The sequence below is a fragment of the Mastigoproctus giganteus genome, chromosome 7 (genome assembly GCF_048544385.1).
Source record: "Mastigoproctus giganteus isolate SK-2022 chromosome 7, ASM4854438v1, whole genome shotgun sequence".
NCBI lineage: Eukaryota > Metazoa > Arthropoda > Arachnida > Uropygi > Thelyphonidae > Mastigoproctus > Mastigoproctus giganteus.
This window is the reverse complement of record NC_143581.1, coordinates 176,004,824-176,032,440: the sequence shown is the minus strand read 5'-3', so window position 1 is coordinate 176,032,440 and position 27,617 is coordinate 176,004,824. Positions and strand designations below refer to the sequence as shown.

General features: G+C 35.5%; 1 protein-coding gene across 3 annotated transcripts in view; it reads right to left on the bottom strand.

Annotated features, from left to right (window-relative positions):
• Positions 1 to 27,617, bottom strand: part of LOC150083352 (OTU domain-containing protein 7B-like) — a 158,905-nt gene that overhangs the window by 49,829 nt on the left and 81,459 nt on the right. For 2 of the 3 annotated variants that reach the window (XM_090377206.1, XM_090377208.1), the window contains exons 4-5: positions 17,676 to 17,903; positions 8,658 to 8,903 (exon numbers count right to left, since the gene is read on the bottom strand). In XM_090377206.1, coding sequence (XP_090233332.1) covers positions 8,658 to 8,903; positions 17,676 to 17,903 — 474 coding nt within the window. The remainder of the gene's footprint in view (positions 1 to 8,657; positions 8,904 to 17,675; positions 17,904 to 27,617) is intronic. The other variant, XM_090377207.1, reaches the window with a different exon arrangement.

The following is a 27,617-nucleotide window of genomic DNA, read 5'->3' as shown; positions in this document are numbered from 1 at the left end:
ATCCTCTTTTGTGACTTGGTTACAGACCAGCTTATATCTATCATATGCTTCTGTGTCACCTGTTAATTTATATGTATCCCATGCATTTTTCTTCTCTGCCACATGTATCATTAGTTCATCTGATATCCATTTAGGGCAAAACCTTGAACAATATTTCTTAGTTGGCATGAAAAGCCGAGTAGATTTCAAGATTAATTCTTTGAATGCTTCCCATTTAGAATTTGTTGTCGGTAACATCATCAGTTGGTCCCACCGTATAGTTGTTATTATTTGGTTTTTAGGAGCATTAGCAACTAAGGTCATATTGCTCCGGGGATATGTGGTGGTCATTCCCTGACCTTTCCGCGTCCTCCATATTTGGTGGTCACGGGCTCGAACCCCGGTCTAATCAAGAAGCGTGAGCTATGCACTGTTGCTCCTACCCACCTGGCTATGGAGGTGCCACCACCATATAGAATTTAAATACTGTCTCAGAACATTGTAGTCACTTTTAAGAAAGTAAAAACCCTTCCCTTTACCCCTGATGACAGTTACATTTTTGAGTAAATCCAACTTCACACTGTGATCACTGCCACCTAGCGGTTCCTTTATCTGCAGATTCTTAATGCAGGAAAAATCACTACTGATAATCAGATCAAAAATATTACTCCCTCTAGTTGCCTCCCGAACATGCTGCTGTAGAAAACAATCATCCAATAAATCCACAAAAGCATTGCTAGTGTATGAGTGACCAATCCACAAATTCCAGTCACTATCTGGGAAATTAAAATCCCCCCCATTATAAGACACTCTAATTTACTGGCCCACTCTATTTCTCTGTACAGTTGTTTATTATACTCATCAGAGTCATTAGGCCTATAACACACTCCCACTCTCAATTTTGCTTTCCTAGCGCTTATGTCACACCAAACTGACTCGATACTGCACTGTCCATCTATGTGGACAGGTTGTACTTCCTTGTATTTTGTGTTTCTTAACTAATAGCATAACCCCCCCCTTCCTATCCTGTCTATCCTTTCCTGTATACAACATACTCCCCAAATTCCATTTCTGCTTTCCTTATATCTGTATGACACCAAGTCTCTGATATCCCAACAATATCTGCCTTTGGTGTTTTGACAAACACCTCAAATTCATCAAATTTATTTACCAAACTCCTAGCATTGGTGTACATGCAAGTATACATACACCTGTTCCTATTCTTAGCTACCCTAACACAGCCCATGTATTTACTTGTTCCGCAATGACTCCCAGCAGTCTCTGAAATCCCCTGTGCCTTGTTTTCCAGGGTGCTGCTCATTCCAACAGAAGCAGTGCAAGAATCACTTTCACCTCTGCCAACAGCTACTATTAATCTATTAGTCTGTGTATCCCCCCCCCCAAGCTAGCAGTTTTCCAACCCACCTAACACTGCCTCGATAGCAGTGTTAGGTGGGTCGAAAAATATAACAAGAAAAACATTACAAAAATTTCACATGGACAAATTTATATGTGTTAAAATGTTTAAAGGCTTCTTTTAGCATATACTGCTCAAATGAATTTCAAAAATACTCTACATACAACCTTGTCATAACTATATAAGGATTTAAATCCAAGTCCAGAATTTATGATTAAGAGATTAACAAAGAAAAGGAAAATGTTTAAATATGAATCCAACATCAAAATAATACTGATGCAAAAGAATTATTCAAAGCATATTATTTTTTAAAAAATTAACCGTGTCCTTGTGTCACTAAAAACAATTTCAATTTTATGAAAATTATGTTAATATTTTTGGATCTTTACACAACATGGTTGATGAAAACCTCAAAAAATACTGAAAATATTGCACAGATGGTGATTTTTCTAATTTCGATGAAATAATCTTCTCAAGAAATTAAAACACTGGTAAAGTTTATAAATTTAAAAAACAAGATATCCCAATTTCTCAAATAGCAAAAAAAACTCACAATTGTTAATTTCATCTGTATTTATACACTTAAAATCTTATAACTGCATAAATACTTTTAAGATATATTATTATTAGCCATATGGTGCAAGAAGCCTGAGGCTTATGCTGCACTAACCAAAAGAAATTTTGACTTACGTACAAGGAAATCACCAAGAAAGAGAAGAATGATGATATCCAGCTTAGTACCCTGGGTGTACCAAGCCCATACTCATTAGATGTGAGCCCCTGGTTCATTAATTAGAATATACTGGTTTTTTTTTTTTTTTTTTTAAACAGAAGGTCCTGCAAAATATTTTTGCCCAGGGCTCAGAAAAACTTTCTGCCAACCATGGTTGTATTGAATCAGGTGACAAGTATCATCTAACACAGGATATGGCCTAATGTCACAGTCCAGCCATTTCTCCGTGGGGTATGGGTAATGATGCTGTGTAATGATATATGTGTAAGCATTCTGAGGATTTACTTATCAAGTAAGAGGTGATAAGAAAAAGCCACAAATTATGGCTGTATTTGAAAGTGTCTGGAATTTTGCTAAAACACAATAACAGGTAGTTTATGATGAGTGCCCCATCAATTAAGTCCTAGACAGATTGTGCAAGGCTCAAGGAGTAGAATTTTTCTCAACATGCCTAGTGCTTGTTAACAGGTGGGACTGTTTTTATAGAGATGAGGAATACTCTTGAACAGCAGAAATGCAAGAATGTTTGCTGATGCTGTAGAACCAGCTTTTAGAGTGATGGAAAATTGTTAGTTTGGGAGGGGGGGCAGTAGATAGACTAATAACTTAACAACAACCACAAACAGAGGAATAATTGATACTTGCATTGCTTCCATGTGGTAGCAGGAATAACAAGAGGGGAGAGATATTACAAGAACTGACGAGGGTCCACAGGGCAATAGCAATTACACAGGCTGTGTAAGAGTTACTAAAAAAACACAAATAGGCACACATTTACTTGCTTATACGCTAATGCTATAAGTATAATAAATAAATTTGATAGGTTTAAATTATTGATCAAGTCATCAAACATTGCCAATATATCCATAACAGAAACATGGTGCCATTGAGAATGCAGAATTTGAATGGGGTAATTATACAGAAAGACATACATGTATGTATGTTTCTAAGGTAGGGCAGCTCTGGAACAGATAGTCAGCTCCACTATATAAACCTGTGCTGTATTCAGATATCTCTGTAAAGACAGTCATGGGAATAAAGTGTAGTGTTGGGTACTGTTGTGATGTTGAATGGACACTTAGCTACCAGGAAGCAAGCAACTAGCAAAACACTTCCCAGCACCTGTCCTTACCATAAAGAGGTGGCCCTTGAAAACGTACTGGATGCCTTGAAGACAGAGGGACACACGAAGCAAAATACTATATGGACAAACCAGTGCGACAGAGACAATTTCATAACCTGGATAGAGGAGAAAGGCGCCTCTGTAGCCAGGTGGGAAGGAACAGCAGTGCGTAGCACGCGCTTCTTGATCAGACCGGGGTTCGAGCCTGTCACCACCAAATACGGAGGATGTGGAAAGGTCAGGGAATGACCACCGCATATCCCGGAGCAATATGGCCTTAGTCGCTAATGCTCCTAAAAACCAAATAACAAACAACAAACAAACATAGAGGAGAATGAGACAGTAAAAGGGGAATGGAATAGTAATGAAACAGAGAAAAGAGAGAATAAAAGAGGAAAGGAACAGCAAAAGAATGAAATGAAAAAGGAACACACAAGAGTGGGGGGGATGATGCTTTTGGTTAAGAAACAGACTAGAACAGTACAACCAGTAGACACAGGCTGATATTATAATACTGAGCCAGTCAAGAGCATGTTCCCCCTGCAGGGTGTGTGTTGTTTTTACAATGCGGTTTTTTTAATAAAATACAGACAAACCATTGCACTAATCCAGGTACGAAACATATTTTATTTCAATCTTTGAGCTTAAATGTTAATTTATATAAGTATGTATACTCATAGCTAAAGTTTATGTCAAATCTCTTTATTTGCACTTGTTCTGGAATATAGGGGGGGACATGAAATGTTTTAAAGGGGCACAAGGCATAAAAGTTTGGGAACCTCTGGTCTAGTGTGACAAACACTGGAAAAACAAAAATTAGAGTTACAGCTAATTAAAGGCCAAATCATTGTGATGAGTATAATGAACGACTATACATACAAATAAGAGTGGGCCAACAAATCAAAAATGTTTATATTACAGGGGATTTTAACTTTCGAGATATCAACTGGAACATGTGAGTTGGCAGTTCACACAGTAGTAAAGTATTTCTTAATTTGTTGTATGCTTTCTACACAAACAAATTAGAGAGGCAACAAGGAAAAGCAATATTCTTGTTCTGGTTACCAGCAGTTACCCATCATATAGTAAAAGCTTACTATAGATATATCAGGTTAAGGAGCCTTCAGATGACAGTGGTCACTGCATACTGATATGGAATTTATTCAGAGAAGTAATTACATTCAAGGGTAAAGGAATTTCTTTCCACAAAGGTGATTATAATGGGTTCAGACATGAAAAAAAAAAAAAAAAAAAAAACTCTTTTTAGTGGGACCAAATAATATTATTAAAAAATGTAAATTGAGAAATGGGACATGTTTAGAGAGGTAATCTTAGAGGCAACTATGCATATTTTATATAGATTAAAAGATATTTTTCAAGATTTAGACCAAAATGGGTGTTAAATTATCTGGGTTTAGTAGCAGATAAAAAATGCACGGGACAATTAATTGTCACAGGATACAGAGTCCTACAATAAGTACAAACTATTTGTAACTAAGTTACTCTGGGGGGTTAGGGAGGGAGGGAGGGAAAGACAGATTACAAGAAGTCCTCAGCTAAGAGTTCAACATGTTTGCTGCCAACTATATTTGAGAGAGCCCACTAATGTGCTGTATTTTTGCAATGTGGAGAAATAACAACAGAGAAATAAATCAGAACAAAAACTTAAAATTTTATTCTATGTACATAAACTAACCTCAGAAAAAGCAAACAACAAATAAGAATGTGTACCATGCTATAAACAAAAACAGATCGATGATGATAATAGCCCAGAGTTTAATCAGTGTGCTGACAGAGTTGAGCAGCTCATTTTGCATGCCTTTACTTTCACACTAGTCATATATTGATATTAGTGGCACAGCACTTGGCTTCCTACTGAATGACTGTGTGTGATATGCATAAATGATACATGTTGATGCAGCAACATGTATCATGTTAAAGAAAAGCAGCAAGAAATTCTTTACATATGTTAACACTAGAAGGAAAGGGATGGATCATATTGATCCACTGGATATGAATAGTATGATTAGATGATCCTTCACAGATTGCTGATAAACTGAATAAATATTTTATAGCTACAATCACACATGAGTTTTTAGAGAGGAGGTTGGTAGAAGCCTGTTAAATACTGACTTGGAGTTAAATGATTTTATAAGTAAGAAAGTAAGGTTGTAGAGAAATTGCTGCAACTAAAAGTAAACAAAGCACCTGGAGCTAATGAAATATATTCAATTATACTAAGAAGAGTTACAAAAGAGGTATCTAAATCTTTTGTCATAATAATTAGAGTGCCTTTATATTCAGGGGAAGTACCTATTGACTGCAGATGTGCAAAAGTAACCCCTATTCACAAGGGTGGTTCAAAGGGTGAAGGGGTAAGTACAGACCCATCAGCTTAACCTCAATGCCAGGGAAACATTAGTTAAAGAAATAATGCAAGATCGTCTTGATAGGAGCAGAGTCATAAGGCAACTGCAACACAGCTTTGTTAAAGGGAGATCATGTCTCATAAATTTGATTATTTACTATGAGGTTGTCACAAAGGAACTGGATTCAAAGAATAATTTTGAGATCATCTACTTAGATTTCAGTAAAGTACTTTTGATACTGTACCACTGATACTGTACATACAACTGTTGTATACATTTGAGAAATGCAGCTTTAAGAGTAAGTTACCATTTTGGATAGGACCTGATATAGCTGACTGGCCAGGAGCAAGGGTACAGCGACATCGGCTCTGAGTGGACCATGGTTTAAGCCTATGAGTGCTAAATATAATTAACAATTGTAATAATGATTTATTGTAAATTTATCTGACCTGGTGTAAACTTCTCTGACCTGATGGTTAAGTGGCAAGAGACAAAGGATGGTTATAAATTACCACTGCACTTCATCGACTAATGTGATAAGTGGAGTTCCACAGAGGTCAGTGTCAGGGACCCTTACTGTTTTAATATTTATTAATGACATTGATATAGGTATTTAAAGTTTTACTAATCATTAACCACTGTGCCCACAAAGGTAGGAAGGCCATTATAGTAAACTCAAAATAGTGGAATATGAAAAAGATCTAAGAGTAACTGTGCAGTCTGATATGAAATTCTTTCTGCAATGCAAACAAGCTACTAATCAGCTTGTGGAATTCTGTTGATGACATACAGAAATGGCCAGCAGGAAGAAAGAGGTAATTATTCTGTTAAATAAACAATAGTTAGGTCACATTTGGAATACTGCACTGAGTTTTGGAAACTCTCATTTTAAAAATAGATCTGTTGGAAAGAGTGGAGAGATGAGAACAAGGTTTTCTGGGTGCACAATGGGGTATTCTTACCAAGAAAGACCAGGTTAAGGAAATAGCCATCTCTGGAAACTAGGCACTTGTGTGATAACCTAAGTGAAGTGTATAAGACTTTAAAAGGGCTAAATAACCTAAATGCTGATGGCATCTTTACTCTTTCTAAGATGAAACAAACAAGGGAGCATAAATTAAACTTGAAACGACTGCTGCAGAATAGATATGCAAAAATTTTCATTCAGCTAAAGAGTAATCGATTGTCAGAATAAACTTGTGTATGGAAGCCAGTTTGAATAAATTTAGGGAAGGTCTGGACAAATTATTGGAAGGAATGGGCAAATGAAGGTTTTCGTTTTATTTATTTAATTATTTTTTATGTGCTGCATCCACTGCACCATGAAGTGCAGTGGATGCAAGGAAATGAACTGACAATATTAATACTAATCATAATCTTGGAAATTCATTGCGACCTTTTCCTAGACTACAAATTTGAAAAGATACCTTTCTTTGAGACTGGCCCAGAGGAGTATAGAACAGATTTTTTTGGCACCATGAAGGGTCGTGAATCTGGGACCTCCAAAGTTGAATTTTGCACTGAGCTCCACAACAGTTCACTACATTATTGGACTTAACAATATGCATTATAATAATACTACTATTCCTTCTGAAAATCCAGTACCTGCTAGCCTATCAGATATGAATTTTTCTTGCAGATGATCTAGCAAACACATTTTATCCATGTATGCCCTTGTCATTTCCAATATGATGAAATGTTGAATGGTGACCTGCATTCTGTACATAATCTCCAACCTGACCTATTCAAATTCATATGAAAGCATGAAATCAGCATGTCCAACTGGCTGAATTCTTGCACAGAAATGTTTGTATGAGACTCATTTCCTGTATATATATAATTTACAACATCGCCTACTCAAACGCATCTAACCCAAACTCTTCAGCCAACTTTTTTCCTCTCTCTCTCTCTCTCTCTCTCTCTCTCTCTCTCTCTCTCTCTCTCTCTCTCCACATTCTGCTTAAAGGTCACAAGGAGTCACTAAGAAATAGGTATATAATCTCATTATTCATGAATTTTTTTAGTACTGTATGATACTTAATTCAGTTTATGAACTGTGGTCGGGGATGTTGTGTGCATCCTGTCATTGAATCTGTAGTTCTTAGGTGGGATGTTTGCCTGCAACCATCCAGATGCAAACGCATTTCCAGTGCCATGATGGGTTTATGAGAGGAGTGATACATGCCATGCACTTATATTGAGCAGGTATACTGCAATCAGAATGTATTGTGATATATAATCCACTTTCCAAAGCCTTGGCTTTGGAAAGCTCCAGAATTTGTATTTATTATTTTTTAAAATATTTTTAGACCATTTTATTGTATTTTAATTTATTTGTTTTATCACTTTTATGTAATTTTATTTTAAATATCCAATTACATTAAATACCAGCTTATTTTTTATGAATTTTGTGATTCTTTTAGTGACTTTATTATAGTCGTATTGGTATATTAGAGAAATTGATACAATGGATATTCTTAATGTACGAGGCCTTTGTGATATGAGTTATGATTAACAAAATAACATGTGCTAAATATTTTTAAGATTTCAGCTACAAAATACTGTTTGCTTATTTTGTTATATACATTATTAATTTGATACTACCAACTCAGAGTGTAGTTTATAATTAATTTTAAATATTTAATTTTTGTTACTTGTTTTTGATTTTTGCTAAAACAACTAAGGCATCAATATATTTTTTGTAAATTGCATGTATTCTATGGTTAGTTTGGCTGTTTTGTAAGATGAAAACACTTCAGTCTCTGGAAAACAAACCATGCAACTTTTGCCCAAGACTGACTAGCCCTACCAAGTGTGAAAAAAGACAATCATTCTCCCTGTCTTATCTAGATGAGAGGAACTGTGTCGAATGAAGGGTGAATTTTTTATTTTTTTTAAGATTTTCAAGATATAGAAAATATACTGTTTGTGATCAAACCAGAAAATATACTGTTTGTCTAAAACATTTGTCTAGTTTGCATAATATTAATACCATTGGCATAATAACAATATTATGGTTATAATAAAAATGGTTACCTGAATTTTCCAAGGAAACTAACGTAGAAGTTTCAATAAGGTCTCTCTCCAAAAATTCCCTGAAATCTTCTGGGTAGATGGATAAATCTGGTAATGTGAATGTATACACTGGAGTCTCTAATCGCACATGGAAGTAGTTGCTCTCATGATCTGGGGCTCCAAAGTCCTTTGCAAATTTACTACGAGCTTTTGACACCAGATTAACATTATCGGTTGCACGAGAAATACCCCGAGATAATCGTTTCACTAAAAAAAATTAAGGGGATATATTTTTAAATTATGTAAATTTTTATTGTACAGGGTGCACATAAGACCTAATCAGTTGTAAAACAAAAATGTGCAATGGAATTATCACCAGGGTGCACATTGGCCTAACACTTCAATTTGAGTCCAAGATTAAATGTTAGAAGTGTCTAAAATGCTTTACTTTTGAGGAGTTAAGAACTTCAGTGATATCCAAAAATGCCTTAACCATATTTTCTATTTTATGAAATAAATATCTGTGATCAAACCATCAATGGTGGATGGACTTGAATCCAAATTCACATTCATTTGAGTCACTGGAATTTCATAAGAGTAATAAAATTAAAAAAAAAAAAAAGAAAAAAAAAAAGAGAAAAAAAAAAAAGAAAAAAAAAAGAGAAAAAAAAAAGAAAAAAAAAAGAGAAAAAAAAAAGTAGTATCTGGAAGTGCATTCAATGTCTCAGCAGACTGTTGCAAGGATAAGTATAAAAGTAGATTGAAGTGTATGCATATCATAAACTAGTTCAAATGCCTTTTCAGATTTCCTAATTTTTATGACAGTAAAATATAACTTATAGGCCCACGAAACAACAAAAACAGGTACATTATGATTAAACTGTATATATTAAAGGCCTGTAGAAGGAAACTGGTTAATTTTACACAACTGAAAGTTAGAATGGAAAGTAGTCAGACGATATAAAAAGGAATAACTGAAAAAAAAAGTACTCTAAAGCACCAAGAGGTAAATGGCAGTGCATATAATTATGGCAATTATACTTTGAAGACTGTCTTTGATGGAAGAGCTATAAAAACAGGCAATACCAGAATGAACACAAAAATTCACCACACGACTTGTACTGAAGGATCGTGCATTGCTGATTAAGTTCTATTACCAAAACACAACAATTCCATGGCTACTCTTCACAAAAATCACTAACAGAAGAGATTGGAAGAGTGGTCTCTGTCACAAAACATGTTAAGCAATGCTATACAGAAGTTTGTTAGTTTGTCTACAAAACAAGGCAGAGGAAGGTGACCAGTTTCTGAAGATCTTATTAATCAGACTAATAGCTTAGCATGTAAATCATATTTATTCATTATAGGCACAGCAGTTGAACCTTTGACATTCAGGTGTCTACAAGTTTCTGTGACTGTGTTACACTGGTACACTTAGAAACCGTACATGGCACAGCAGCTAATTCCAAGTGATTCTGAGAAATATTTCAACTTGGCTTTTCAGTTCCACAGAAAGATGGAGTTGGATAAAAGAGCTAACTAGCCTCTAAAAATACTATGGGTCAATGAGGTACACCTATAACAGGAAAAATGTCAATATCCAGAACTGCTGGATATGGAAATACCACATCAATGTTCCATGGTCTCACTGTTATGTTTCTTTTAAGACCCTTCTTAAAGAAAGTTCAACCACATAGTTCAGTTCAGTAACATATATCATGATTGGCACAAGATATCATGAACTGCTCATCCACTAATATTTTTTTTTTTTTGCATTATTCCTTTCCACATTCCCAGACTACTGTCCATTCTAAATTTCAACATGCATGTTTAGTTTTCTTCTGTTTTGCCTTCAAACTGACAGTTTAATTATAACTGCCCTGTATTTAAAAATAACATTGGCCTTTACTGTTTGAAAATATAAATAATTTGCCCTTCACCAGGGGTAAATTATCTATATTAGGAGCAGTTTTGTAAATAAAAGGACTTGCCACATGGAGGATTTACATTTAAAGTTCCATCTACAGTAAGTTGGAACTTTAAAATAGTACATATATCAAAACAGACCACATTAGTGTTGTTAGTATATGTCCATTAGGCATGAATGCAACTAAGGCTATGAGATCTCAGTATATAGCATCTAGAGTAGTGTGTATTCTTCAATTAGTTTCTTTATGGACAAAAAAACCTGAGTTTCCAGAAGATATGTCATGCAACCCTCACCCAAGACTGGCTAATATGAAAACTAACATTTGCATTATATTCACACTAAAATATACTTTAGAAGTAATGCTATATACCACATGTGCTTCACATATCATGACATATTCTTCAAACATCATATACTGTGACATTTCAGTTAGCTTTTTACTTATATGAACAATTGTGCATTTAAGTTAGCTTACATGCTATCAAGTGAAACTATGCCCCAACAACAAGCAGTTTAGCAAGGTGGAAGTCATAAAAATCTAGAAGGAATAAGGTACATAATATAGCTGCATTGATCATGCCTCATAGAAGGGTGGAAAATGGCAAGCAAACCTCATTCAGGCAAACCTCATACAAATTATTCACTTAATGACCAACAGTTTTTACTCTCTGAAAAAAAAAATCAGCCACTGTATCTAAAGGTAGAGTAAATAAAAGTACTATCCACAATTAATCCCAGAGAACTTCAACTGTAGTCTACAGAAAAAGGATAAAAACACCACCTTTTAAAGCCTAAGCACCTGACTGCAAGATTAGAATGGGCAAGAGAACACATGACATGGAAAGAGTGGAAGTGTTCTGTTGATGAAAAGAAGTGGAACTTAGATTTACCTGGCAGCTGGGCTTATTATTGGCACAACCTTAGAACAGAACCAAGAATTTTCTTTCGTAGGCAAGAGGATGAATATGTCATGATTTGGGCAGCTTTTGGCTTTAACAGTAAAACTCCAGTGGTATTAATCATTGATTGTCAGAAGGTTACCAAGAAACATTGCAGGAATTTCTACTCCCTCAGGGAAGAAAAATTGGTGGAAATAAGTGGATCTTTCAGCAAGACAATGTACCCACTCATAATTCAAAGTTCACATAGACATGGCTAGCATATAAAAAAAGTACAAGTTGTGAAGTGGCCAGCCAGAAGCCCTAATCTAAATTAAACTGAGAATTTATGAGAAATACTTTCGAGAGTATATGTAAATGGAAAGCAATTTTTATGTGTACAAGATTTGAAAGCTGAAATCATGAAATGTTGGAATAGTTTACCCAACAAACTACTGAGAAATTAATATCATCAATAGAACATGTTTTTGATGTAATACGACTAAATAGAAAGTCAACTGGACGATAAAGTTTATATTTATTATTAATTTCAGCACTCACTTTTTGGACATTTTTTTTTTATTATGTCGATTATTTCAATAAAATTTATTTGAAATTATCTAAAAACATTGTCACACAATATTTGCATGATCTACATGACATCTGTAATAGCAAAATGAAACAAACATTTTGGCTAAAATGTTTCATAGAAAATGCTTTATTCTACAGAGTTCCCATCACATCTTTTGCATCCTCCCCTCCCCAAGCTCTTCTGACAAGAAAAGCTACTGAGGATGAAGGAAGGTAAGGCTCCAGGGATGGAGCACACATCCCATTATATTAATAAAAAAAAAAAAAAAAAAAGCACGAGCTCATTATCATTAGTCTCCAAGATATCTCCAAGGGCTGGAGAAATGCACTGTCTCCCTAATCCACAAAGGAAATGGGCAAAAGAGGTAATGGGAAACTAGAGTGTGACTTCAACGGTGGGTAAGATCCTGTAGTCTGTGGTTAAGGATATGAATACAGTAAACCCCTGCTATTCGCGGTATCTGTATTCGCGGTTTCGCGATCGCTGATTTAATATAAAATGAAACCTAAAAAAAATGTGAATTTCAAAAGGCCGTGAATATTTTCCGCCATAAAAAAACATGGACGTGGCTAAAATTATCTTTCCCTGTCAAAACAGCGACCAGTGGGTGGGGGGAGAGGGATGACAAAATCGCGAGCGTGGATGTTTCTCGCTAATCCTTGTTCAGTATGTGTAATGCGGTTGTCATGGAATGTTTCGTCGTTTGCTTTTAATTTATACACTTATAAATTGAATAAATTTATCAATTTATAAATTGATATGCTTACAAAAGTGACAAATCTACCGTTTTGCAGTTTAAAACATATTTTTTCAAGTGTGTTAACGAAAGAAAGTGACTTTATTGTGGACAAGTTCTTTCTAACCCGTACAAAAATATGGCTACGAATAACAAGGGAAATGTGAAAATATCAAAGAAGGTGATGACATTAGCGAATAAAATTGAGTTATTAAACAAAATTTCTAATGGTGAAAGTGTCTCCTCAGTGGCAAAACATAAAATCAATGAGTCAACGGTACGATCGATCAAAAAATCGGAAGAAAAAATCCGCCATGGTGGCCGTGAAAACGCGCTAATTGCTTAAAAAATTTGCTCTATAACTCGTGATGTTAAATTAGGAAAAATGGAAAAAGCTTTAAATCTGTGGATAGAAGACCGAACTCAAAATAAAATTCCGTTAAGTTCACTCATCATTCGTGAAAAAGCAAAACTCCATTATCAACACTTTAGCGAAACTGGTGATAGCACTGGCGGGATAAGTTTTTTTGCTAGCAAAGGCGCTGGTTTGAAAGATTTGTTTGAAATTTCTAATAAATATTACATTTAATATTAAATTGTTTCTTATTTTCATTTCGATGTCATATGCTTGCATTTCACTATGTACTGTCTATGTACATAGTCATATTATCAAGGTACATATAATACATACATAGACAAAATTTTAGACTAGTTTTTCTTATATATTTCATACTTTGGAATGGAACCCCTTTATTACTATGGGAGCCATAACTCAGTATTCGCGACATTTCTCAGGAACGTAACCCCCGCGAATAGAGGGGGTTTACTGTAGTATCTCAATGGATCACAGCATGGATTCATGAAGGAGAAATCTTGTCTGACCAAACTGGTTAATTGTTACCACAAAGTCACACAGTTAGATACAAGAAATGGCTTCACCATTATTTAAAAAAAAATTTTTTTTTTATATACACAGGCAACACTACTAAGTCAAAAGCATTCACAACTAATCATCTTAATAGTGAATACAATCAATAACTATTTAGTAGTCATGAGGACTCAAACCACAATTAATTCAAACACATGTATTGCTGCTGCATTCCTGCACTAACAATTCAGCAACATCAAGTCTCTACCTTGATTTTACTCAAATGTTTGACATGGTTCCCTAACAAGACTATCATATAAACTACTGATACATATTAGGATTACTGTAGGATCCTTCATTGGTAGTCATGGCGCCTCTGTAGCCAGGTGGGCAGGAGCAGCAGTGCATAGCACACGCTTCTTGATTAGACCGGGGTTCGAGCCTGTGACCACCAAATATGGAGGATGCGGAAAGGTCAGGGAATGATCACCGCATATCCCCGGAGCAATATGGCCTTAGTTGCTAATGCTCCTAAAAACCAAATAACAAAAACAACTGGTAGTCATAAATGGTCATTCTTCAGGATGGATCAACGTAGCAAGTGGAGTCCTTCAGGAATCAGTGTTACCCCCCCCATTTCTAATCTTCTTTAATGACATTGAATTTGAAAGAGGTTGTACAGGTGAAGCTGTCAACAAAAGTCTGCTGCTGATGATGATTTGAATGTAGAAAGGGTAGTTAACAGCCAGAACCAGGCTATGTTGCTTCAAAATGACTCAAATTAGTTGCAGATATAGTCTTACAGTGTGATAAATAGTTACTGAAGTTTAATGCTTATAAATGTCAAATTTTGCATCTGGAGAACAGAAATTCAGAGTTACTTATAAGCTAGGGAAAGAGGAGTTAAAAGTGGTTCAGGATGAAATTATATATATATAAGTGACGCCGGGAGCCGAATGATCAGAAGCAGGAATGCAATAGCACACACTCTTTGAGTAGACAGTGGTTCGAGTTCCTTACTGCTAAATATATGTCGTTCAACCCGCACCAGACCAGCGTGACAGATTATGACCCTTTCCCTCAACATGATTGAGGAAGCCTCCACTTTGCAGTGGACTGATGAAAATGACTGTAGATAAAAAAAATAATAATAAAAATATAGAAGCAATAGGGAAAGAGTGTGTAAAAAGAGTGAAGAAACAAATAAATAAATGAAGACTGAAGTAGAAAAGGGAGGAGAGTGGAAGGAATATGTATCGTTTGAAAATATTAAATATAAGGCAAATGTAGCCAAACTTATAATTAATTAATTATAATTGGCATTCATCCTTCTATTTCTTTATTTTCACTCTTCTTTATAATATATTCAGTCTGTATATATATATATACACAGAACTAGAGCAAGGATGCTGTCAACATTTAACTTACCTGATCCATTCAGAGCCTTAAACACCTCAATCAGATCTCCTCACGGATGCCTAGTGCCAGATGCTGCAATTTTCAGAACAGCCTTTCTTGGTAAGAGTACCCTTCTGTTTCACTCACTAATCATGTTGTCTCCTCTGCACTCAATCTAACAGATCCACATCCTTCCTAAAATGAGGCTTTCAGATATGTATGCAATAATCATTATGAGGCCTTATACAGTGGAATAATCACCTCCTTATTCCTGATGGCAAAATTCCTGTATATAGTTGGCAAAACCCAGTGAGCTGTCCTAGCAGCCCATCTGTACTATTCATAGAACTCTGGCTGGTTACACAATTATGACTAAGGCCTTTTTAATTCTCTACTACCTCCAGTGTTGTACCATACAGTGGTACAATACCATTATTCTGAGATTACTGCTACCCATGTGCAGCACCTTGCATTTGCCAACATTAAACTTCCAATTGTCACTACTCAGCCCAGTCTGCTTAAATTTTTACAGACCTTGTTGCTACTGCAACAAGATCAGGATAACAGTCATCCAATAGATCCATAAAAGTTTTGCTACTGTGTGAATGACCAACTCACAAGTTCCAGTCGATATTTGAAAAGTTAAAATCTCCCATTATAAATAAGACATTCTGATTTACTGACTCACTCAACATGTCTGTATAGCTGTTCATTATACTTATCACAGTTGTTTGGCTATAACACATACTTCCACTCTCATTTTTAGTCTTTTTAGTCTTCCCAGTGCCTACATCATACTAAACTGACTCACACTGCATTGGCCACCCATATCAAATGGGTGCACTGCCTTAGACCCTAAATGCTTCTTAAGCAAGAAGCAAACTCCTCAATCCCCTCCTGTCCTATCTGTTCTTTCTATATGCACTGTACTCACCATATTCAAATTCCACCTCCTTTATGTCTGAGTGGATAATATCTGCATTTGATAATATAACCAATACTTCCAATTCATCAAATTTGTTTGCTATACTCCTAGCATTAGTTACAATGTATGCGTGCACCTGTTTCTGCCCTTAGTAACCCTAACACAGCCCATGTATGAGCTTGTCTCATAAAGATCCCCTCCCCTTCTGAGCAGGCCTTGTATTTAGCCATTATAGTATTAATTATAATGTTAGATTCAAGTAGTAAAGGTTATGGGGTTATAATTCAACACAGTCATTAAAACACTGAAAATTGTACAGATTTCCACATTCAATTTCTGATTTGAGATACTCTGGTGCATCCAATAACAGAGACCAACTGTTGGTCATCAAGGCTTCAAGCTTGGAGATAAAGACACATCCAAGAGTCAATCTAAATTGTTAATATTGTTATGATATAGTATTAGCAGTGGCAAATGATGCAAGAAAGCAAGCTTTATAGCTCAGATATATATATATAAGTTGTATTAAATTGGCTTGTTAATTCAGCCCATAATTTTCTTATATTGCGTTGGTAATTCAGCCCATAATTTTCTTATATTGCGTTGGTAATTCAGCCCATAATTTTCTTAATTCATCATAACCTCTAGGATATTAACATTCTTTCACCTCTCACAAATCTACAACACTTCTTTTTCTACTTTCCTCACCCTTCTAGTTACTGGCATTTTTTGTGTAACTTTTACATCCATTTATGCATACTTAATTCAATATATTAATACACATATATACTCTTGCATCCTTTAATGCTGCTTTGCATTTTTAGGTGCATCTGTCATACCTGATTTATTAATCTTGCATTCACTGAAACCATTTCATCAACTGTATATCTCTTTTCATATGTAACTCTTTAAACATTACCTTTAAGGGGTTACATTGAATACCCATTGAGATATATATATATATATATATATATATATTTATTTATTTCACTAAAAAGGCCTCTGTGGTAAGGAAATCTATCCATAATTGATGCCGCCAACTCTGACCAATTATAACTTTATAAAAATAAATGAAATAAAATACAAATAAAATAAAATAAATAAGTAAAATCAACTGTAAAGTTTAGATTAAAATCATTAAACCCATACTACTATAAATCTGAATAAAATTACAAATAAAATAATTTTATTTGTAATCTGCTGGGAAGGCTTAGTGCTTTATAATGAATTGTTGATGCAGCACTACTTATGTTGGGGAAGGCAGCAGATGCTGCCAAAAGCTTCAGTTTTATAGTAGTATGGGTTTAACGATTTTAATCTATACTTTACAGTTGATTTTTACTTACTTATTTATTTTATTTTATTTATTTTTATAAAGTTATAATTGGTCAGAGTTGGTGGCATCAATTATGGATATATATATATATATAAGATGGCCACTGCAGAAATGCATAAAATTTATGTTTCCATATCTATATTTATGACATGTTTTTTGATTATTTATGCATTTGATATGATTTGATTCCTCTCCCTACTATTAGCTTGGATAATCAGGAGTTCACTATATGAAATATAGTATTTATACACAGAATTTAGTAGTCTTCAATGTCAAACAAACCAACTGTATATACCAAGCAAAAAAAAAAAAAAAAAAAAAAAAATGGTATTTCATTTTATAATTTATTACTTTAAGTGCAGAGAAATAATCTTACTAGAACCTTCTTCACATTCCATCGCATCATCTTTTCTCAGCAAGGGTCTAGAAGGTGAAAGATATGATACTGATCCACTATCAACGTGCAACCTCTGTGAGGAGCTTTTAGGGATACTACTGACTTTTCTCTCTGCATGCCCATCTCCTGCTTTAAGTGCTGATCCTGGAGTGATGCCTTTAAGTACATAATAGGCTGAAAGGGCTGATTGTAGGTCCCAGTGATTGCCTGTAAAAAATGCATATTTATAACAAACAAAAACTTTGTTTTAAAACAAAATGATAACATCAAAATTTCTGTATAAGACTTGCTTCCAGAAAAAAAATGCACATTTAGCAAATATTGAAATAACCTATTTTCTGCATTAGTTTCTTGATATAATGCAATTTTACTTGGTTAATGCATCAAGGACTTTTGTCAATTTTAACATAAAACATCAGAACAAAGGAACTAGATTATCTTGAATAGCAATGGTATTCCATTAAATATCTCTGACAGCATTCCATTCAATTTTATAATAAAACTGGAATTCCTGGGACTTAGAGGATATAATTAAGGAAACTGAAGTAATAGAAACCCCAGTTCACTTTACTTTTGTATTTTTTTCTCTCTCCCCCCTGATGGTGTTAGGCAATAAGTTAATACTAATAAAGTATCACCCAATGACAATTTCTGAAGGCTGGCTTCTAATATACCTTTAAGTAAAACTATTCCCCTATTTTAATTACTGCTTATCGTTGTGTATTTACATTTTGTATGCCGCTATATATGGACAGAATTTCCTCTCAGTGGAAGGACATTAATATGCAGGAGGAAAAGAATGGGTTAACACAACTGCTGCCACTGATGCATATATGAATCAAAGTGATGTACCGTGATGCATATGAGCAGTCATTCTTAAGTATCCAATACAAGTTCAGTCAGTATGCCAATATTCAACAGTTGTTAATTTCATGTACTTTTACAGCACTCATTTATTGACTGCTCAAGAATGATTACATATATGTACCATGCGCATCATTTGGTTTGATAATTTTATACCTCAATTTTATCAAAAGTTTATTTCATATATACAAACTACGCGCAACACAACAAGAGAACAAAGGAAAGCAATACATGGTTGATGTTATATAATAAAAAAAAAAAGCACACCTCTGTAAATAGTAACAGTTCAGTCTGTGTACCAATACTGAACAGTTTTTAATTTCATATATTTACACAGAATTCATTTATTGACTGATTAAGAATGATTGCATATATGTGACATGGCACATCATTTGGGTGCTGTTTGACATATATGCTTCAGCGGCAGTGAACATGTTAAAAAACAGAGCCTAAGGAACTCCAATATTAGTTGAGGTTAGAAGAAAGAAAGCTGTCTATCACAACACAGAAGTTGCAGCAGAAACTGGTTATTCAGTTGCAAAAAAAAAAGGCAAGCCATAAGAATGAAGCTTGTTTAGAGGTTATTTTTGCTACATATGATCAAAAGTCTTAGGAATGTCACGAGGAACTGCTTGAATTTCCTTAAACTTTTGCATGGAGCAAAATGGTTCCAGACCTGGGTGATCACCTCCAGCATACTGAACACATTTCTAGATCTTACACAGAGGAATATCCCTAGAGTTATTACTATTCCTTATAGCCTGAAGGTGCAAACAGAGGGTTTCGTTGAATATTGATCCCTCTGCTAGATTCCCTGAAAAAGTATTTCTCGTCTTAGAATAATTAAACTATGCCAAAAATTGATGCACTTAGCTGACAAGTATGAATATCAGCTTTACTGGTGTTGTAGACTACTAAATAGCAGCCACTGTGATCCTGAATCTTGCAAACTCTTCATATATGCAAAGAACTCTTTACTATCTGTCTTGGACCACTTTGCCAAATATTTTCATAATTTGCCTTAGCCTGTCTCACTCCTTGAGTAACCTGATTACAAACTGCTTCATACATTTTATACTGAACGGGCTTTCTATTTTATACTGAACATGATTTGTAGATATCACAAGCAGCCTTCTTTTACAATATCAATTTCACCAATTCTTTGGCCATCCAGTTTGGTTTCCACCTTGTGCCATAGCTTTTAAAGATGTGAAATAGTCTGCATTTTCTTAAACATTTCCCATTTAGTATATGTCTCTCTTGAGAATTTCAGTTTCTCCCACCGAGTTGAATCACAAGTTTTAGGAACTTCCTTATGTGCTTTGGTATAATAACTAACGTATTAAGATAGTGTAGCTTAATTTTCAGCACTCACCTCTTGAATGATCCGCTTGGATGTGATGTGATTGATTGAAGTAATAGCTGATTGCAAATCGCATTTATAGTTATGATTATGTACAAATAAGGTTCTTATTCACATTAATCATGTGTCTTCTATAATCACATCACATCCAAGAGGTGAGAGCTGAAAATTAAGCTATGCTATCTTAATACATTAGTAATTATAATCTCCTTTAACCCATCACCAGTAGCACCAGAGGCAAATTACTCACTAGGCACATGCCTAGAGCCTCACATATAGAGGTCTCAAAATGAAACAAGATAATAAAAAAAGTAAAAATAATAATAAACAAATAGATGCAAGTAGTGTATAAACTGTGAACATATTTATAAAATCATCACATGATAATTTATCACATTTGGCTGTCATTAGCATTAGCAGAGGCATTTGATGCAAGAAAGCAAGCTTATACAGCATCAGCCAAGAAAAAAAAAATAAATAAAAATAAATAAATAAAAAATAACCACTTCCACTTCACCCCTCTGTTCGTTCGAAATACCTGTCCAGCTGAGCCTTAAACTTATTTAGGCTATCAACTTCCACTAACCAACCACCCGCTGGCTAAAGGCAAATTTCCTCACGTCTATCCTACATCTGTCTTTCCTCAATTTGAATTTATGCCCTCTCAGGTGATTTTTCTGAGCAAGAGGAAGAATCCCATCAGCATTGAGCATGCTCAAACCATTCAAGGCTTTATACACCTCAATCAGATCACCTCGCTGGTGCCTAGTCTCCAGACACTGTAATTTGCAAAACTTAAGCCTTTCTTCGTAAGAGCACCCCTTTGTTCCATTCACCAATCTTGTTGCCCTTCTCTGTACTAGTTCCAGCATCCCTACATCCTTCTTGAAATGAGGCCTCCAGACCTGTATACAGTACTCTAGGTGTGGCCTGACCATTGCCTTATACAAGGGAATAATCACCTCCTTATCCCTGCTAGAAAAATTCCTATATATCATTGACAATACACCATGAGCTACTCTTGCAGCCCGTCTGTACTGCTCAGAAAACTTCATATCTGCCTGCACAACCACCCAAACCACACATTTGAATTTCCTGCTAGTATGCCATTTCAATTACAGTTCACACTTCAGCCATGAATACTAATGAGAACAGCCATATTGTTTCAATGTTTATACAGAAAGTATACAAATCACAGTTAACACTTACTGCATCTAGTAGTACTTATGATATTGTGTTACACAACACAAAATTCATGTACTATAAAATAATACCAAATATGCTATTTAGTAAACTCTTAAAATATAGTATAAAGAATGTAAGTACCTACATATGTTATGTATTTGACAATTTCAAATGTTTTGATTAATTTTTAACATTTTCCATTACATTCATTTATATTATTATATTATTTCTATAATATTTATATTTTTCTATGGAGGTAACTCCATAGAAAATGAAGCAAACATTCGATTCAGGAGCACAGAAACAAAATTGATAGAGAGAAAAGGAAAAATTGGCAGAGAAACAAAAAAATTCAATAACTGAATTTTTAAAACCATCCAACTCTGTAACAAAAATAGGTACATCCGAAGAAACAGAAGTAAAAAATAAACAGGAAGGTACAACAAACAGAAAAGTAAAATTGATGGAAATTATAGAAAGAACTCGAATTAAAAACTTAAATTCTGAAGGTGTAATTAATCATGTTGAGAATAAAGCAAATACAAGTTTAATAAATTATCCAAATGTTATTGCATTATGGACAAAACCTTTAAGTAATAATGCCATTAATTATTATCTAATAAATCTAACTACAAATGTAGGAGACATTACTAAATTGAAAATTGAATATACAGAAAGGTAAAGTGTTTACTACAGGAATTTACAAGATTCACACTTTTTCTGCCAGAAAGCAAATGGCTCATTTTTTTTTAATCACGTAAGTGTCTATTATTACATTTGCAAATTATTTTCTGCACCACAAATAAAAAAATTTCTACTGGGTGTAATGATTTGAAAAATATAAATAATACTTTAAACGAACATGAACATTTTAGGGTCGTATTACATTGATGTGTATTTTCTGAAAGAGAATGTCAGTAGCTGGCTGTATTGATACAGTGCTGGCTAAGCAAATAAAAACCATGAATAATTATTAGTGACAAGTTTTGAAGAGAACTGTTGCAACTGTTAAGCTATTGTCACATTATCTATTATTATTAAAGGCAATAGAGAACATTTTATTTCTAATAGAAAGAGAAATTTTTGAGTTGTGTAGAATATCTGCCATAATTAAATACTTTCCTTAAAACACATTTAGAAAAATTTGTTAAAACAAGTCAAGGAAATATTAGCTACTTATCACAATCTGTGATTTTATTCAATTATTGCTATAATTTACACTTTAGTGGATGTTACCACCGTTACTTATTTATTTATATATTTGTAACTATGCTGTTATATATTATATTAAAAAGAGGTAAAATCCCGAGTTACCCTGAGAGAGAGAGAGAGAGAGAGAGAGAGAGAGAGAGAGAGAGAGAGAGAGAGAGAGAGAGAGAGAGAGAGAGAAGTAGACAGGAATCACCAAGAAAGAGAAGAATGATGATATCCAGCTCAGGACCCTGGGTTTGCCAAGCCCATACTCACCAGATGTGAGCCCCCGGGGTTAATTTTTTGTGATATAATAACTAATAAGAAAATTGTTATACATTATAACAAAATTCATTGAACAACATAACTTACATACCCCTATATAATATAAGCTAAAACAGTTTAGGGCCTCAAAAATACTTTTGCACCTGGTGCTCAAACTGTTTTAATCTGCCACTGGGTAGTATGAAGAACTGTTATTCCTTTAGGTGCTGGGGTCTAGGTGATTCTACGCACATGCAATTTTAAAAATCAGCAAGAAATAAATCAAACTGTTCACTTTTTGATGCCAACTTTTATAATTTTTTTGAACTTAACTGTGAACAAACCATTTTTTATATTAAAAAAACATAGTTTTATTTAATTTTTGAAAATAAAAACTCCCTTTAGACTTATCAGTGAGTGAAATACAAATTGAAAAACCAATGCACTTCAATGAATGTGTACAATTAGATGCCGGTCTGTCAACAACATGGGCACTGCTGAATGAAACAAAGTGTGCCTCAAGAGTTGGATTCCAGATGACACTTCAATGTTGCAAAGTCAGGGAGCACTGCTGATTGGAAAAAGCCAGCTCACTGTCAGTAACTGAACACGACAGATGCTACACAACACATGCATAAAATTAGGCATAATCTGATTCCTATATTTTTCATTGTTTACAAGTTAATTAATAGAGATTTCTTTAATTTTCAGTGGAGAAATCAAAAAAAGCATTTTCAAAAACAGCTATTAGGTGTTTCAGCTGTATGGATAGAGCACAAATAGCTAAATTGATGTCTGGAGTTTCATCACCTTATGCACCCTGCTCTGGGCTAAAAAAATGAAAACCCTGTAACCTTAACTACTAATTTAAATGGATACTTCCCATACCAAAATGTCACGACAACAATCAGCTAAGGGCTTCTTAACTTTAAAATTTTTAATGCAAATGAATCTCTAATAATAACTAAGTCTTGAATATTGATCCCTCTAGTGGTTCATGTTGATATAGAAAGGCTATATCAACACAGTCCAAACACTAATCCTGTCATACTGGATTAGTTTTTGAACAATGATGTAGAAATGATGGATGTGCCAGAGCCAAAATCTCAATGAAGTGAACACCAATGAGAAGAAACAAAGTGCCAGGTTAGATTGCAGTCAAAACAACTAATTATCAAACTGGCTCTGGCAACTAAAGTCAAAGGAAGTGAAGCCAGTTGACATCGATGGACAGGGCAGTGTCGAGTCAGTTTGGTGTGACATAAGCATAGGGAAATCAAAATTGAGAGTAGGAGTGTGCTATAGGCCTAATGACTCTGATGAGTATAATAATATATTGTACAGGGAAATAGAATGGGCCAGTAAATCAGAGAGTCTTATAATGGGGGATTTTAATTTCCCAGATATTGACTGGAATTTGTGGGTTGGTCACTCGCACACTAGCAAGGCTTTTGTGGATTTATTGGATGATTGTTTTCTACATCAGCATGTTCGTGAGGCAACAAGAGGGAGCAATACTCTTGATCTGATTATCAGTAGTGATTCTTCATGCATTAAGAACCTGCAGATAAATGAACCACTAGGTGGCAGTGATCACAGTGTGTTGAAGTGGGATTTACTCAAGGAGGTAACTACCATCAGAGGTAAAGGGAAGGGTTTTTGTTTTCGTAAAGGCGACTATGATGGTCTGAGACAGTATTTAAATTCTATACAGTGGGACCAACTGATGATGTTACCAACAGCAAACTCAAAATGGGAAGCATTCAAGGAACTAATCTTGGTGGCTACCAGGCTTTACATACCAACTAAGAAATATTGTTCAAGGTTTAGGCCTAAATGGTTGTCAGATGGACTAGTGAGACATGTGGCAGAGAAGAAAAATGCATGGGATACATACAAATTAATGGGTGACATGGAAGCCTATGATAGATATAAGTTGGTCTGTAACCAAGTCACAAAGGAGATTAGGCAAGCAAAGGCAGACTACGAAAAATCCTTGGCAAAGGATGCAAAGAAAAACAGAAAGGAGTTCTTTACATACTTGAACTCGAGAAGGAAAGGGATGAATCAGATTGGTCCACTGGATATTGATGGTTCAACAGTTGAGGATCCTGCTCAGGTGGCTAACAATCTAAACGAGTATTTTGCATCTACATTCACGCATGAGGAGTTATTCAGGAAAGAGAATGATGTAGGTAAAGTAAACATTGGCAGTGAGCTGGATGATTTTGTAATAACTGAGAGGAAAGTGGAGGAGAGATTGTTGAGGATAAACATAAAAAAAGGCACCTGGGGTGGATGGGATCTATCCAGTTATATTAAAGGAGGCAGCAAAGGAAGTATGCAAACCCCTAGCCATAATTATGAGAGCTTCTTTGGACTCAGGGGAGGTACCCATAGACTGGAGATGTGCAAATGTAACCCCAATTCACAAAGGAGAATCAAAGGCTGACACAAGTAATTATAGACCTGTTAGTTTAACTTCTGTTCCAGGTAAATTAATGGAGGCACTGGTTAAAGAAGCACTGCAGGATCATCTAGACAAGAATTCAGTTATAGCTCAGACGCAGCATGGTTTTGTTAAGGGCAGGTCTTGCCTGACCAATTTGATTGGATACTATGATGTAGTCACAAAAGAACTGGATGCAGGGAATAACTTTGATATTATATATTTGGATCTTAGAAAGGCTTTTGATACTGTTGCACATCGAAGACTGCTGCACAAATTGGAGCAGTGTGGCATTGGAGGCAAATTGCTGCTATGGATAAGGGGATGGTTGAGTGGCAGAAGACAGAGAGTGGTAATCAATGGACACTGCTCAACGTGGACTAATGTTATTAGTGGAGTTCCTCAAGGTTCAGTGTTGGGTCCATTGTTGTTTTCGGTGTTTATGAATGATATTGATGATGGGATATCAAGTTTAATGTCTAAGTTTGCAGATGATACAAAGGTTGGCAGGGTCGTTAAGGACACTACTGACGCTATGCTGCTGCAACAGGATCTGGAAAGGTTGAACAGATGGGCTGAGAGGTGGCAAATGAAGTTTAACATTGACAAATGTAAAGTACTACATATGGGTAACAGTAACCCCAGAGCAATGTATCAACTCTGCGGTACTACACTGACAGTGGTGCAGAATGAAAAGGACCTGGGGGTAATTGTGCAGGCAGATATGAAGTTCTCTGAGCAGTGCAGACGAGCTGCAAGAGTAGCTCATGGTGTCTTGTCAATGATATACAGGAATTTTTCTAGCAGGGATAAGGAGGTGATTATTCCCTTGTATAAGGCAATGGTTAGGCCACATCTTGAGTACTGTATACAGGTCTGGAGGCCTCATTTCAAGAAGGATGTAGAGCTGCTGGAACGGGTACAGAGAAGGGCAACAAGATTAGTAAATGGAACAAAGGGTTGCTCTTACGAAGAAAGGCTTAAGTTTTGCAAATTACAGAGTCTGGAGACTAGGCACCGGCGAGGTGATCTGATAGAGGTGTATAAGGCTTTGAATGGTTTGAGCATGCTCAATGCCAATGGGATTCTTCATCTTTCTCAGAATAATCACCTGAGAGGGCATAAATTCAAATTGAGGAAGGATGGATGTCGGATAGATGTGCGGAAATTTGAAATTTGCCTTTGGCCAGCGGGTGGTTGGTTGGTGGAACCGACTTCCATCACTTGTTGTTGAAGTTGATAGCCTAAACAAATTTAAAGCTCAACTGGACAGGTATTTCGAACGAACGGAGGGGTGAAATGGGAGAGGGTTTTTTTTTTTTTTTTTTTTTTTTGGCTGATGCTGAATAAGCTTGCTTTCTTGCATCATATGCCTCTACTAATGCTAATGCTAACTACTTTGTAAGTGGGATGGAGACAAATTCCAGCTGACACCCACCAAAATAAAGTATACCCATATTGTTCCACAGCTAGATGCCATAAAAAATAATTAATGATTGTTATTACATGATTAAGATCATTAGCATATGATGCAAGAAAACAAGCTTTCAAAGCATCACCCCCCCCCAAAAAAAACACGTTCCAATTTCCCCCATCCATTCACTCCAAAAGTTTCTCTAGTTCAGCCATGCATTTATTTAAGCTGTTAGCTTCTACGATGAGAGATAGAAGTGTGTTCTAGAAATCAACCAACTAAAGGGAAATTTACAGACATTTATTCCACAAGCTTTCCTCAATTTCAATTTGTGCCTCCTCAGGTGCAGAATCTGAGCAAGAGGAAGAATCCCATCAGCATTGAGGTTGCTCAAATCACTCAAGGCCTTATATACCTCAATCAGATCACCTTGCAGATGCCTAGTCTCCAGACACTGCAATTTCCAGAACGTAAGCTTATCTTCATAACAGCAACCCTTTATTCAACTCACCAATCTCGTTGCCCTTCTCTGTACACGTTATACTAACTCAACATCTTCTCTAACATGAGGCGTCCAAACCTATATGCAGTACTCAAGGTGTGGCCTGACCATTGCCTTATACAAGCGGATAATCACCTCCTTATCCCTGCTAGCAAAATTACTATATATCATTGACAAGACCTCATGACATGCTCTGGGCCTGTCTTCACTGCTCAGAAAACTTCATATCTGACTGCACAATTACCCCCAAGTCTTTTTCATTTTTCACTACCCTGAATGTAATACCATGTAGCTGGTATGTTACTCTGGAGTTACTGTTACCCATATGCAGTACTTTGTATTTGTCAATGCTAACCTTCAGTTGCCACTTCTCAGCCCATCTGCCCAACTTTTCTAGATCCTGTTGCAGTAGCATCATGTCATTACTGTCATTAACAACCCTGTCAACCTTTGTATCATCTGCAAACCTGGACATTAAGCCTGATATACCTTCATCAATATCACTGAAAAATATACAAAACAACAATGGGCCCAATGCTGAACCCCGGGGGACTCCACTAATAACATTAGTCCACAGAGAGTGGCAATCAATGTCCAGTGATTACCATTCTCTGTCTTCTCCCACCCAACCACCCTTTTATTCATTGTAGCAACTTGTTCTTAATGCCATACCGATCCAACTTGTACAG